This window comes from Rhinolophus ferrumequinum, chromosome 22 (assembly GCF_004115265.2).
Source record: "Rhinolophus ferrumequinum isolate MPI-CBG mRhiFer1 chromosome 22, mRhiFer1_v1.p, whole genome shotgun sequence".
Classification (NCBI taxonomy): Eukaryota; Metazoa; Chordata; class Mammalia; order Chiroptera; family Rhinolophidae; genus Rhinolophus; species Rhinolophus ferrumequinum.
In genome coordinates, this window is record NC_046305.1 from 6,273,291 (window position 1) to 6,286,982 (window position 13,692).

Below are 13,692 nucleotides of genomic sequence, written 5' to 3' on the forward strand. Positions count from 1 at the left end.
GGAAAGAAAAAAAAAATGGTAGCACGAACTCGGATATTTGTAGGTGTGTATTAGGTCTACTGCTTTAGGGCATGTGCCAGTTGTCGAACCAAAGTCCACTGTCCATGACTTGTTTCTTCTTGGTCCATCCAGTGAAGTAAACGGTGAAACATGCATGGTTCTTGGGAGGATCCAAGCTATTTGATTAATGCTTTTGCCCTGAATTTGCCAACACGGTCCTGAACTCAAAATAGAGTAATTATTCAAAATTATTCTAAAACATGGCATGAACTTCTAACAACTTGAAAAAATCCTGGAGAACTAATTGTGTGTTTCCTCTGACCCTTCTGTATTTTCCAACTCTCAGTTAGAATGATTAATAATGCTTAGATTGTATCTGTTTGTTTCTTCCTCCATGTCATGATTCTACTGAGTCATTTATTTCTTTTCCATAGCAATTACTTATGATATAGCAAACAGTGGACTGGTGTTATGTCATTGGAGAATATATCATATGGCAAAAGTTGTGATTTCATCTAAAGGACTTCAAAGAGAGGAATAAAAACATATATTTTTATTTCAAAATAAGAGGGGTTATACTATTGCTACACAGATCGGATATAACCCAAATATCTCATTGGTCCCCAAACAAATAATTTGCAGATCAATTAATCGTTCTCATTAATTAATATTCATGTCTACCTGTCTGGGGGGGATGAATCATAGTCATTATAATTTCTGTTTTATGCCAGAGAGACCAGACTGAAAGGGAGGCTGGGAGTCTGATCGTCTGCTTTCTGGTTTCAGCCCTGACAGGAACAAGAAATAGCCTCAGGCCGTTGTTGAGCCTTTGTGACCTCATGTTTTCATATATTGGATGAGGAAGTTGGATCTTGGGCTACATTCTCATTTCTTCCCCTCCCTGGCATTCCGCATGATTTTCTTGCCCCTGTTATGCCTCGGTAGATTCTAGAACAGAAGAGAGCCCACCCATTTCTTCAGTAGAGGGACCCAGGACTAGCGATATTAAGTGTGGGGCCCATTATATAGTGAAAAATGCCTCTTTTGCTGGTATTTGCTTTCCCTTAGGCAAACCTATATTTTGAAAATGTGGGACACAGTGCCATGTAGTGTCAGCTAGAATGAAGCCAAGAACTCCTGTTCAGTTCTCCTGTGGTTATTTCTGTTCTGTGCCTAACGACCCCTGATCTGAACATCAATATGTGCCATCAGGCCCAAGGGAGACCAGGCCAGATTCACAAGTCCCCCCAGGACTACTGAAAATATGTTTACTTGTATCTTTCCTCATGGAGGGTCAGAAAAATCACTGTCATGCGGGTGAGACAGCATTGTAAGCACTCTGTTTCACATGGTCATATTGTTTTTCTCTCCACTGTCAAGAAAAGTCAACCATTTAAAAATCGAATTTGTTTCTGTTACTCTTAAATCATAGTTTCTTTAAAGAAAAACGTAGGAGTGAAAGCTATCCAGGTCTAGAGGTTGTTTAAGAAAGTAATATCTGTTTTATTAATGTGTTTAGGATTTAAAAGAACTACCATGGGGAGGTTTAACTACATGAATATTACTTTATACAGCATATTTAATCATTGTGAAAGATAAGCCATTTTCTTGTTGGTTCTTGATATTTTCCCATTTATATTCAAATTAATGCAGATGTAATAGCTGTCATCTTATTTAATAGTAGCAAGGAGTTACCTTATAAAAGTTTCATATATAAATTTTATTCTCTAATAGAGAGTTTAACATAGCTATAAAATGCATTGCCCACTCTAACTGGTTCAATACCTTTACAAGTCCTTCCTGTCTCTGAGAATTTGGTTCTAGTAAATATCACAGCCAAAGAGTTCCAGACGAAGAGCAATACTCTGGTTCCACGTTTTTGGAATGATGCGGATAAACCGAGAAATGATTGGCGGGTTGAAAAAGTTCTTCACGTGTCCTTTGATGTTACTGTTTCCTTCAAAAATCTGAAAGCAAAATATGAGAAAGTCCTTAACGATGGTATAAAGGGTATAAAAATATTACAGATCCTTTTTTCAATCCTTTTAGTTCAAACTGAGGGCATCACACAACGTACGACATTAACACTGAGATGACCTTGAATGAATTATGGTTTCACACTCCAGGCAGACCTCTTGAGGGATTTCACCTCACCCGAGATCTGAGCTGAGGGAGGGAAAAACAGACACTTGATGTGGTGCAGTAGAGCAGCTTCACAACCATCTCTGCCCTCAGGCCCTGGGCAGCTGTGTGACTTTGAGCAAGTTACTTGTATTTTCTGATTCTCCATTCCCCATTGGCAAAATGGGGATAATAAAATTTTACCTCATAGAAGTTGTAAGGATTAAAAAAACGTATGTAAACATACGACAAGTGCCGAGTAAGTGCCAGACTGTGGCACCAATAAATGGTTAGCTATAGCGAAGAGCTATCTGCAAACGCAGGGGCCATGCTCATCATCGCACCGTTTTCGAATCGTTTTCTTCTTGCCCAGATGCCACCCTGTACCTGGTCCACCATGGAGGATTTCTGCCTGTACGGCTTCCATGCCACTCCCTGGTCACTGTAGTGGATGGTGTAGCTCTTCACGTACATCTCAGAGGACAGGGACTTGCAGCCCTGTGTTACGATCGCAGTTATCTTCTTGACCTTGAGCAGGTCAATTTGTAACCACTGCTTGTTGTTGTTTGCCTGTGAACATGATAAGAGTACACGCATAAGACAGAAGCTAAAACCTTGGCTTTTTTAGACCAAGATACTCGGAAATGCACAGAGCTCAAAGGAGTTCTTTCGCCTCATCCCTTAGGTTCCCTGTCTCCTTCTTGTGTGTTGTCCCAGCACACAGATTAGCTTCTACTGGAGTATGTCACACATTCTGCAGTCATTATTTGTTTACTTGTGCGTGTCCCTTACTCTTTGAGAATAAGGACTGACTTAGTTGTTTCCAGATACTTACCTCAATGTACGACACACAGTTGGTGTTCTACAAATATGTGTGGTAAACAAATACATGAAAGTTATTTGAGGAAAAAAATACTGCATTGATAAACTATCTGTAAATATTATTCTGTTAAATGAGTTTGTTTAAATGCTGTGACGATATTACTGATATTACCAAAGGGTTATCTGGGAAAAATTGGATAGTATCCTCTCTCTATTTATTTTAGAAAAGTCCCACTTTTCATTCTACTGCTAACGTCAAGTAGGGGAAGTAGTCCAATTTCTTGTTTTCTGATTTTTCAAATAAATATCATATTTGAGAAACCTAAGAAAGCTGTACTTCAGGCTCGATAATGGTAATTGTCCTGTCTCTGGCCTAACAAAATGCCTAATCACATGTTTGATGATATGCTCTCGGAGAAGGAGGATCAGAAGTAATCTGAGGTGAATTTTCAACTTTGGGAGATTTATCACGCCCTGTATACTCATTCAATTCTACATGAAATAATGAATATTGATATATTTTCTCAACATTACTCATATGTCCATGGCTATCTGTGTACATATGTACACACATGTATGTATACATATAGTCACATGCTTTATGTATTTTTAAAGAAAGTCAATCACATTAAAATGATTGTATGAGATCATTTTTTGTTAATTTTATAACACCCTCCAGTGACATTTGGTGGTGTTTTAGTGTGTCTGCAAGTCAAAATTGTACTAGTGATACAGAACATAGGTAGCTAGAGGAGTTTTGTAGGCATAAGAGAGGTGGAGACACTTCAGGCCGCCTGTGTGCCTGCATATGCGTAGCTTCAATTTTCAGCCTCTCTAAAGAGACCCTACAAAGACATTTCATGCCAATAGATTAAGTGAAACAAATAGTTCCAGATTTAAAATGACAGCATTAAAAATTAAAATTAGCATTTCATCTTTGGAGCCTTCATGACGTCACAAAGTATAACAGCAAATTACATATGGAGCAAATTTATTTTTAAAGGTTGTAAAATGGAGGGTGGGGTGACAGGGGTTACCCCATTAGCAGGTCTAAAGGGTCACCTGGGAAAGAATTCGATGACATCCTTTCTCTATTTAACTTCTTAGTTATTTTATTTTTTAAATTATATAAATATAATGTAACATTATTAGTTTTATTATTTTAACTTTTTGGGTCTCTGTTTCCCCCTCTGCAAAACTGCACAATGGAGGTGTTTGATTTGCTTCATATGGTGGAAGGAGCATTGACCTGTGTCTCGGGAGAATGGGATTCCTGGTTCTGCCACCAGACTGAGCTAAAATTCTTTCATCCCCTCTGTGCTAAGACTTAAAAAGTCTGGACCGGATGCCTTGCAGAATCCCTCGCCGTTCTGACCCTCTGTGGTTTCTAGGATGGCCCAGACATGAGTTTCAAGCATAGACGTGCATTCATTCCCACGGCTGTCTGTATGGGGTCCAGGCGCCTCCCATTGCTCTGCTCGCACCACAACCGCCTTTTCTTTTCTGGTGACCTGATGTAAGGGTAGGATGTGGAAATCTACAGGAGCCCAGCGAGGTGGAGCGTCCCCATCTTAAGGAAGGGAGTTAGGAGGATAGAAAATAGGGACCTCACTTAGGTCGGTTGTTGGGATTGTTCTGATTTCTGAGGCCATTCTGATTTCTCAGGTCGGTTGAAGAGTGAAATAGAAGTGATTCAATTAATAGTTGTCCTAAAACTAAGTTGCCTGAATTACTCTATGGGCTAATATTAGAGGCAGTAGAACTCTCTGGTAGCTATTTCTTCAGCTTAGATCACTGATTGATAACCCTGGTTCTGTAGCATTTTACCATGCTGCCAATGCCCTAAAGGAATGTCACAAAGTTCTCAAAAACTGGGAACAAAAAAAATTTAAGTGGCATTCTTTAGAAAATGAAAAATATTGCTAAATTGTGGGGGGATAAAAAGATCTTGCGAATCTTTATCACTAATGTAAATTGTCTCAAAGAAGGATTTGCAAACTGCAGGCCTAGGCCAAGTCTGGCCCACTGCCTGTTTTTGTAAATAAAGTTGTATTGGAACACAGCCATGATCATTCATTTATATAATGTTTATGGCTGCTTTCCTGCTACAGTGGCAAAGTTGAGTCATTATGACAGGGAATGCATGACTCACAAAGTTTAAAATATTTACTATCTGGAGCTTTGCAGAAAAACTACCCACTCCTGGTCTACATCAAGGCGAGACGAAGCAACACAGAAATGATAAATAATTTCTCTGTGAGCCAAAGTTAGAGCTAGAGCTATCAAGACATCATCCTAGATCCTCAGACCTAGGGTCATAATCTGCAGAAACAGATGACGTCTGTCTTCCCAGCCCCCCATGTACCCTGTAGCGAGAGCCTGTGTTTTCTTCTGGAAGGCTCAGAGCACTCTGTTCCCAGGGGCTAGTTCACCTTGGCTTGCCAGGCATTCACACGGCCCTGGGCATTCAGACGGGCACGGAACGGCTCCCAGTAATCTCCCCACCAAGACTTTTTAAAGGAGGAAGCTGTGATTTGCGTGTTTTCTATCTTCCCACTTTCCATCCCCAGCGGCGTGGAACATCCTGTTAAGAGAAAAGTAACGTGACTACATACAAACCCATCCCCCAGGTCTTCTGCACGGCATTGTGAGCTGCAGGGAGGTGGGGCATACCAGTCTGCTAAGAAACAGCAAAAACAAGCACAAATCACATTTGTTTCTAGGCTTTATGTGTACTGCTGTTTAATGCTCCTGTTTATCTCCATCTTACAAAGGAGAAAAGCATGGCAAGAAAACCAACACACCTAAAGTAACACTGCTAGAAGAATCAGAAACTAAATTTGAGCCAGGCAGCCTGACACCAAGCACCGTGTTCTAAGCGTCTAAACTCTTTTCCTTCCTTCACAGTCATGGAACCTTAAGTTTTTGCTTTGAGGTACACAATACTCCTATCTTTGTGTGTAAAAACAAACTCCATTTCTTCTTCTAACAACGGCTACACAGAAGACAGAGTGGATACTTGGTAGTCACATCTAGTACTTTATGTTCAGCCCTTGGAGGCTGATTCATGTTACACACCCTTTAGAATTTTGCCAAGTTGCGAGCTGGAATGTCACAGGCAGCGAGACTGATCTGTGAGTGTAAGAACCGTCGCTAGTGAGTGGGCCCAGCTGACAGCCCATCCTGTCATCTCCGTGACACGTTGTTCTTGCTGGTAAATCACGCGGGTGTTTTCTTTAAGTGATACATCACTTTCTCCATGAAAAAAAAAAGCTTTAAAAAGAAGACAGGCTATTGCTAATGCTAATGGTCTAAGTATCAAGAAAGTGAAGAGATTTTTTAAAAAGTAATGCTTCTTATATAGAAAATAGAGGTTGTTAATAGATGAACAGAGTTGAACGTCCCATTCTAGGGTAGCTTGACTCTATCATCTGAAGAAACTACCATTTACATCCTATACCGTATGGCAAGGAAAAAACCCAATGACTTACAGAGCTGTTTCAGGGAGCGCTCCTGCCTGTATGAATCGTGCATTTCATGGGGAGACGTTACATCACTACTATCTGGGCATTGGCAAAATGCCCATGTCCATATTCCTCACGGGTATCAAGAGTATACTGTAACCTTATCTGCTTCGGGAAACTGATACCAAGGTTCAGCCACTTTCTCCGCTGTGAGCCGTGGCTCTTCCCTCCACCTGAGAGAAGGTACTGTAGCTCCCCAGCAGGTGGGTCACCGCAGGTTTCAGGTGTGCCTATATACGATCTCCTTCCCCCCTGTGCTCTGAGCAGCCACGTGGTGTCTGGATGAACCCAGCCCTGGGCCACCTGCTTTGTTCTTTTACCTAAGACTGCTAGACAAATAGTATTTTCTGTATGTGCTATGAAGTGAAAAACCTTTGGAAAGCACTCCTTTAACAGTCAGAGAAGGAGAATGGTTGTTCAGACTCTTATTAAACATCTGTTACCTAGAGTAGAATTTCATTATGGCCATTTATGGTTACCTGGATTTATTTATACTGCAGGTCTCATTACATCCCCTGAAAAATAGTGGCTTGCATAGAAAAGTCGTGGTACTTCCATAGGGTGTGAGACAGACTGTACAGTACCGTCAGGTTTCAGGGAGTTGGGAGGCAGACTTAGATTTCCAAAACATTCACTGAACACCTAGTACATGCCAGAAATGTCGCTAGATACTTTTGTTACATTAAAGTGTGTGCGACCTGGAGGACTTGGGAAGAGTAGGGTCTAGTTTGAATCTCGGTTCCTGTTGAAAATGGGCCAATGGAGGTCATTCTAAGCTGGGGCCCTTCCTTGGAGAGTCAGGATGGTGTCCGTATCATCCGGGCGTTATTCAGAGAGATGGTGCCTGCCCTCTGGCTGGCAGAACCAGTGTCGGTCTAGGTCACAAGGAGAGTTTCCCTGAGTGGAACCTCTGCTTCACAAAGGTTTTTCTAGGAGCCTAAGTGATGGAAGAGAATTAAAAATTCTACCCCCCTCCCACACCTCGCAAATCTTGATTCTCTGAGTGGCGGCAAGATAGGCGTGCATCTTTTCCACTTACCGTTAATCTCGCAGCCTTGCAGCTCCAATCGAAGGGCCGGTTTGTTATGGAATCTAGTCGGGTGGATCCTAATATATCTAGCCACAATTGGCGGGTCAAAGCGATTTTCTTTGATTGTAGAGGCATCTGAATTGCCATCAAAATACTAGAGGAAAAGAGAAAAGCTTAACTGTGTAAAAATTCTCTATAAAGTGATTTTATACTAAAATTTTGGTCTAATTTAATATTGTAATGTTAAGTTTTCATGTGGCCAGAACCAAATCAATTTGGTCTTAAAAAAATAATTGGGGATACTTTCACTTCAGGAATGTGGTATAGACGTACTTGAGCCTACCCTCCTGTTAAGTAGAACTAAGAACATAAAAAGACTCTGAAAGGTGGAGAGAAGAAGGGAGACTGGCCAGGATTCTACGACCCAAGGAACATGGTCCTGGGTTCCCTGGGTTTCCTTTTTGCCTCATATCCTAGACTTGGAAGTGAAGAAGCCAGCAACCAGGAAACACTAATAGGTACAGACAAAAACAGCCCCAGGAAAAACCTGCTTTTTCTAGCTTCACAATCAAGGAAGGGCAGCCTAGCAATACAGAAAAGTGTGAGACAACAATTGACCTACTGCAAGCTACACACCCTAGGAACAACTATGGCCTCTGCCCACCCAACAGTAGCAAAGGCCAAGGGCGGAGTCTTGGCTTCCACGGTCGCGAGACTGTGCTGAGGCTTCAATACCCTCACTGGGCCTGTGGCAGAGAAGGCCAAAGAGGGACCCAGCACTCTCCTCCTCGCCAGCTCCCACCCCTGCAGCGTCAGTGGAGAGCACCCATCCCTACCCGGCAGCAAAGAGGCATAATCCCCCTTCGGTGGGGAACCTGGACTTCAACTCCACCTGGCAGTAATGAGGCCATGCCCCATCTCCTTCCCCTGGCAGAGCAGAAAGATGCAGCCAAAACAGAAGATAAGAGCAGACTAACTAAGTAACTGAGTAAGATTAAAAACAGGAAAACAATAGATAACAGCAATGAAACAAAGAGCCAGTTCTCTGAGAAGACAAAGAAAATTGGCAAAACTCTAGCAAGACTAGCAAAGCAAAAGTAGAAGAGATGCAAACTACCAATATCAGACAGACATGAAAGAGGCAATTCCACTCCAGACCCTGCAACATCAGGACAAATCAGGTGATTCTAGAAAACAACTCTACACCTATAAATTTAACAACTTAGAGGAAATGGACCAATTTATTGAATAACAGACTATCCCAACTCACCCAATATGAAATAGATAATTTGAATAGCCTATAACTATTAAATAACTCAAATCTGTAATTTTAAAACTCCTAGAAAATAAATCCCCATGCCCACATGGTTTTACAGGTGAATTCTAGCAAATGTTTAAAGAATAAACACCAACTCTAGACAATCTCTTCTAGAAAATAGAGTAAAAGAGCATGCTTCCCTATTTATTTTATGAAGCTGGTATTAGTCTGATATCAAAATCAGAAAAGACAGTACAAAAATTAAATTAAACTAAATTAAATCACACACCAATATCCCTCTTGAATATAGATGCAAAAATCTTTAAGCGGCAGACTCTAACTAATCTGTGTTCTCTCTCCGATACTGATTAGTAGTAAGAACCATAATTTACCATTTTTCTGTTCTGTCTTAAGGTATGGTGCAAATAATTATTACTAGAAATAGCTAAGTGACAATAGAGAAAATTAGGTATGGATAATATAAAAAATTAGAATATAGAAAGGTAGTAAAAATCACAACTCTCAGTGACATATTTTTAGTGTCAGCTCCTTAGGCACAAGAGCAGATGTTCCCTCAGCTGTATACCATGTGCCAGTCTGAGAAGTCTGCATATTTAGTTTGAGGATGAAGTGATTTTGAAAAGTTTTGTGGAGTTTGGAAGAGTCAGGAGTCAAGCTTATCCCTTTAATTTGTAATATAGAGACTCATCATTGTACCACTTTTCTTCATAAGGTCCTACGAAGGCCATTCATACTTCTAACACCCAGAAAAGTGTTTTTTTAAAAAGAAATAGTCATGGACATAGTCATAGTAACCCCAGGGTGATTCTGGGGACTCAGAGAGAAACCGTGAACACAGACCATCACGTTCCTTGGGCTGTTCCCTCTGAAGATCTGCCAGTTGGCCTGGTCGGAGCTGTAAGCCACTTGGAACTCAGTGGTATAGTAGGACTTCAGGTAGTGTTTGGCACCTTGGGACTGGATCCCCGTCAACAGGACATCCCTTTGCATGTCCACCTGTGATGGAGCAAAGCCATTAAACAGACTGTCCTTGTCAACAAGTCACGCAATGCCTGAATTCACTGTGCAGCCAGCTTTCTTTAGAACTAAAGAGTCAGCCCCGGAGGTCTTAGCAAACTAATACAATGGCTAGATGCAACTCATATTTGAGCACAGAGTGCCTGGACTTGAGTCCCAGCTCAACCGCTAACTAGCTCTGTGTGACGCTGGGAAGTTCCTTAGTGCCTCTGTATCTCAGTGTTTTCATCTGTAAAATGGGATATCACCAGAATAGAACTAACTTCGTAGGGTTCATTTTGCGTATGTTAGGTGCTTAGAAGAATGCCTAACACCTAGTAATTGCTTTTTCCCCTAATAACATTACAAGAACAACAAGAAGAAATTATTAAATTAGTGTCACTTGTATTATTACAATAGAAGGAAGTATTGTCAGAGTAGTAAATCATACCTGGATCCAAGGTTTAGAGTCAAATTCTACTGACATTTGTCCTGTGATCCAAGCATTGTATGATCCACCATTGTTTAATCTTGCTAATTTGGGCTCCCAATAACCTAAATCCAAAGGAAGAAGAACATTTGTTCTGAATTAAAACAAACAAACTTACAATTAGCAACATCTGAAGAGAATTCAGTCCCCAAGGAAAACCAGATCCTCAGAGGGCCTTCTTGGCAGTTAGGGAGACCAGGCAGTTGACAGAGGCCTCAGACACGGACTTCATGGTGATGAAATCTGAGCTTCAGGTCCGTGCTTGGTCAGCTGTCAACTAACACCCACCCACTTTCTTGCACAAAGGTCATGCTTATCTTTTCTCGGTTATGTGGATGTGCTTGCTGCTGAGTGTGCCTGCTTAACAGGAAGACATGGGAGGGATTTATGGGAGCCTCATGGTCCCTTGCAATTGACCTCTTGATCTTTGGAAGGGCTTTGAGCAGAGTGAGGGAAACTAGGAGGAGTTCCTGACACACAATGTGTGATCAACACAGTTTCCTGAATAGATGAATAGTTAACGCAGCAAAGCACCCTAGTAATGGGGACTCTAACACATGGCTCGTAAGACCCTGGGAATGTGGCTGCAATATTATATGTGTGGTCAAACCCAGAATGGGAGTGAAGGGGGAGAGTTTTGGAAAAGGGCACGTGCTCATAAGAGCAAGCTACCTACTCTTGCCCAGTCTGCTGACCGGTCAGCCTGCCTGCGTCAGCGACCAAGCACCCCTAGCTCTTGGTCTTCCTTGGGAGGCACTCTTTGGGAACACTATACACTGGAGGGGGTGGCAGTGACAAGGGGGTGCCAACTGGCTTTTGGCACCTTCCTCTACCAGATTAGCATGGAGCTGCTTTTCCACTACTTTGTGATGGAGAAAAGCCTAGAGAGGAGCAACGATGCATAGATTCAGCAGGCAGGGCTGTCGTGTATGGTTTGGCTGGCTGTATGCTGCACGGTTGTAGGTGCCTTTCACAGGCTATGAGTCTACTGCTCACCCAGAAAGTCGGTCGCCTTGATGTGTGAATCAGCTATGACACCAGTGCTCAGTCCCAGTGGCATCTTACAGTCTGCAAAACAACAGAACAATGAATACTTTTTGCTTGGAAAATACATTTAATGAGAGAAAAGCTCCATGGCTAGGTTATACCTCTGGTGGGTCAGTAATTAGATATTGTCATCGGCTTTGTGTAGCACGTATTTAAATATATCTGATAAAATGGTCAATGCACTAACAAGACTGGTGCTTTAATAGAAAGAGTGACATCCTAGAGGAAAACAACTGACATCTTCAAATGCAATTCATTTTTAAGCTGATTTCCATATGCTTGTATCTTGTGTTAAACTTTTAATTTGTTTTTAAGTGTGTTTTTCCAGGACCCATCAGCTCCAAGTCAAGTAGTTGTTTCAATCTAGTTGTGGAGGGCGCAGCTCACAGTGGCCCATGTGGGGATCGAACCGGCAACCGTGTTGTTCAGAGCACCGCGCTCTAACCAACTGAGTTAACTGGCTGCCCCTTTATGCCTATATCTTAAAAGAAGCCATTTTATAGCGTTAAGTATTATCCCTGAAAAGACTATGTCCTAAAAAAAAATTCACCTGAGAGTTACAGGGTTATTTACATCCTGATCACGGAAGGGAATAGCAACCACGGGAATACCAGCCACTGGATGTGGACACAGTGCTTGGTACTCCATAGGTGCTTAAGAAATTCCGGCTGGATGGATGGTTGGACAGACAGATGGAAACTGTGTTTCTCAAGTACTGAGATGCCAAGTCCAGTGACTGTCTTGGTTGTTGAATTCCCGGTATCTTTTCCCTCTTCTGTGCTAGGCATCTGGGGAATTTCTTAGCACTTTCCCGTGGATCACAAATCACGAAGGAGGATGCTTTACACTGCTTCCCCGTTGAGGGGAATCCCTTTGGGCTGGATCATTTGATTTCAGTTTCCTAGATGACTAATGTGTGCGGTGTAATCAGACCATAGCCGGAAGGAAAGCAATTACTGCTACAGATTGTGTCTTTGTCCCGTCAGAGTTCTGAGTTGAATATTTCCTTCTGTCTAAAAGTTGGTAATAGTCTAGTAATAGGACTCTGCTGCTAAAAAATATCCTGTGGCTCTTGGCTGATACCTCTGTCTATGATGAGAAATGGAGTTTGCATCCCTGCTCTCTGGTTTTCTCCAACCTCTGTGTCTAGGAGCCACCAACCAGGTTTTGATGCCTTCATTTCAAGAGTTTTAAATGTACCTGAAATAGAGGGTGAAGGACAACATTACATACTCAAAGGCTAACAAATTGCTATTGGTTCACTGCTATCAAAGAATCCTAATATCAGTGCATCACAAGAAGCTTTAGAACTTAAGAGATATCTGTTTCTCTTTAGGGAGAACTAGAGGTGTACCAAACAGATCAAAACACCAATAATGACAAAACACACACACACACACACACACACACACACACACACACACACACACATTACTACAAGTAAATCGCCCCAGGACTTAAAAAAAAAATCTCTAACACCCCTTACTAGAAATAAGCTTTCATTTAATTAAATACGTTCTTACAAATTACCCTACACATAATACTTCACAGTCCTAAGTATCAAAGCAATCTTCAATGGCCCATCATTGGGCCTCAAAAATATTGTCCATGTTTCCTTTCTCTCTCGTCATTTCATTAGTGTTTCTTTTTTATATAATAAAATGAAAATAAAATATCCTTCTCCCATGTTTCAAATTTTCGATAAAGTTTACATATCTGGATAGAGATGTACATAAAGTGTTTCAGAACATTACTGAAAGAATGATGATTATCCATCCTGGTACTGAATATTACCCACTGCCAGTTAATACTTAAATTCTGCGGACTATAATTTGTGACCATTTCCCAGATTGTGAGTAAAAATGAATAGTGGATGGTCCTCCTCCTCAAACACTTAGAAAGGTCTCCAGCCTTCCCCTCTCCGACGCAGGTACTTAGGTTTGAAGATTTAGAGGGACCAGCCAGTCCCAGCTTCTCAGTGTTTCTCGCAGGCTCGTGGAGAGTCTGGCTGTTCTGGTAATCGTTGGTGAAAAGCAAGGAGTGAGTTTGACCTAATCCGCTCTGTCCTGATTTTAACAGAGTGGGTCTTTATAGCTTTATTAGTGAGTCACTGGCATGTTTATAACAAACAAGCACACTCTTTTTCTGTACCTTGAACCAAACCAGGCCCATTTGGACCTCTGTGCCTCCCTCTGAGGCGGATTCACACAGCAGCTCTCCCACCCAAGCCCTGTCAAGGGACCACCTTCACTACCTAGCTTCTGCCACGTCATTTGTGGAAGGTAGGCTGCTTGTTAGAAATGCAGACTCCTGGGCCCCTGCCCAAACCTGCAGGATTCGTCTCTGCCTCACACCTGCGTTTTCACCGACTGCCCAGGTGTTC

The 13,692-nt window shown here is 41.8% G+C and overlaps 1 protein-coding gene across 3 annotated transcripts in view; it reads right to left on the bottom strand.

The window, feature by feature from the left end:
• Nucleotides 1-535: 535 nt before the first annotated feature.
• The window catches only part of F5 (coagulation factor V), a 58,397-nt gene continuing 45,240 nt past the window's right edge, over nucleotides 536-13,692 (bottom strand). Inside the window, exons 18-26 of one of the 3 annotated variants that reach the window (XM_033092408.1) lie at nucleotides 12,393-12,509; nucleotides 11,259-11,330; nucleotides 10,224-10,327; nucleotides 9,617-9,772; nucleotides 7,507-7,651; nucleotides 5,376-5,527; nucleotides 2,509-2,691; nucleotides 1,786-1,967; nucleotides 536-948 (exon numbers count right to left, since the gene is read on the bottom strand). In XM_033092408.1, the coding sequence (XP_032948299.1) occupies nucleotides 1,821-1,967; nucleotides 2,509-2,691; nucleotides 5,376-5,527; nucleotides 7,507-7,651; nucleotides 9,617-9,772; nucleotides 10,224-10,327; nucleotides 11,259-11,330; nucleotides 12,393-12,509 (1,076 nt within the window). In that variant the 3' untranslated portion in view covers nucleotides 536-948; nucleotides 1,786-1,820. Of the gene's footprint in view, nucleotides 1,968-2,508; nucleotides 2,692-5,375; nucleotides 5,528-7,506; nucleotides 7,652-9,616; nucleotides 9,773-10,223; nucleotides 10,328-11,258; nucleotides 11,331-12,392; nucleotides 12,510-13,692 lie in introns of all 3 variants that reach the window. The other 2 variants (XM_033092407.1, XM_033092409.1) reach the window with 2 other exon arrangements.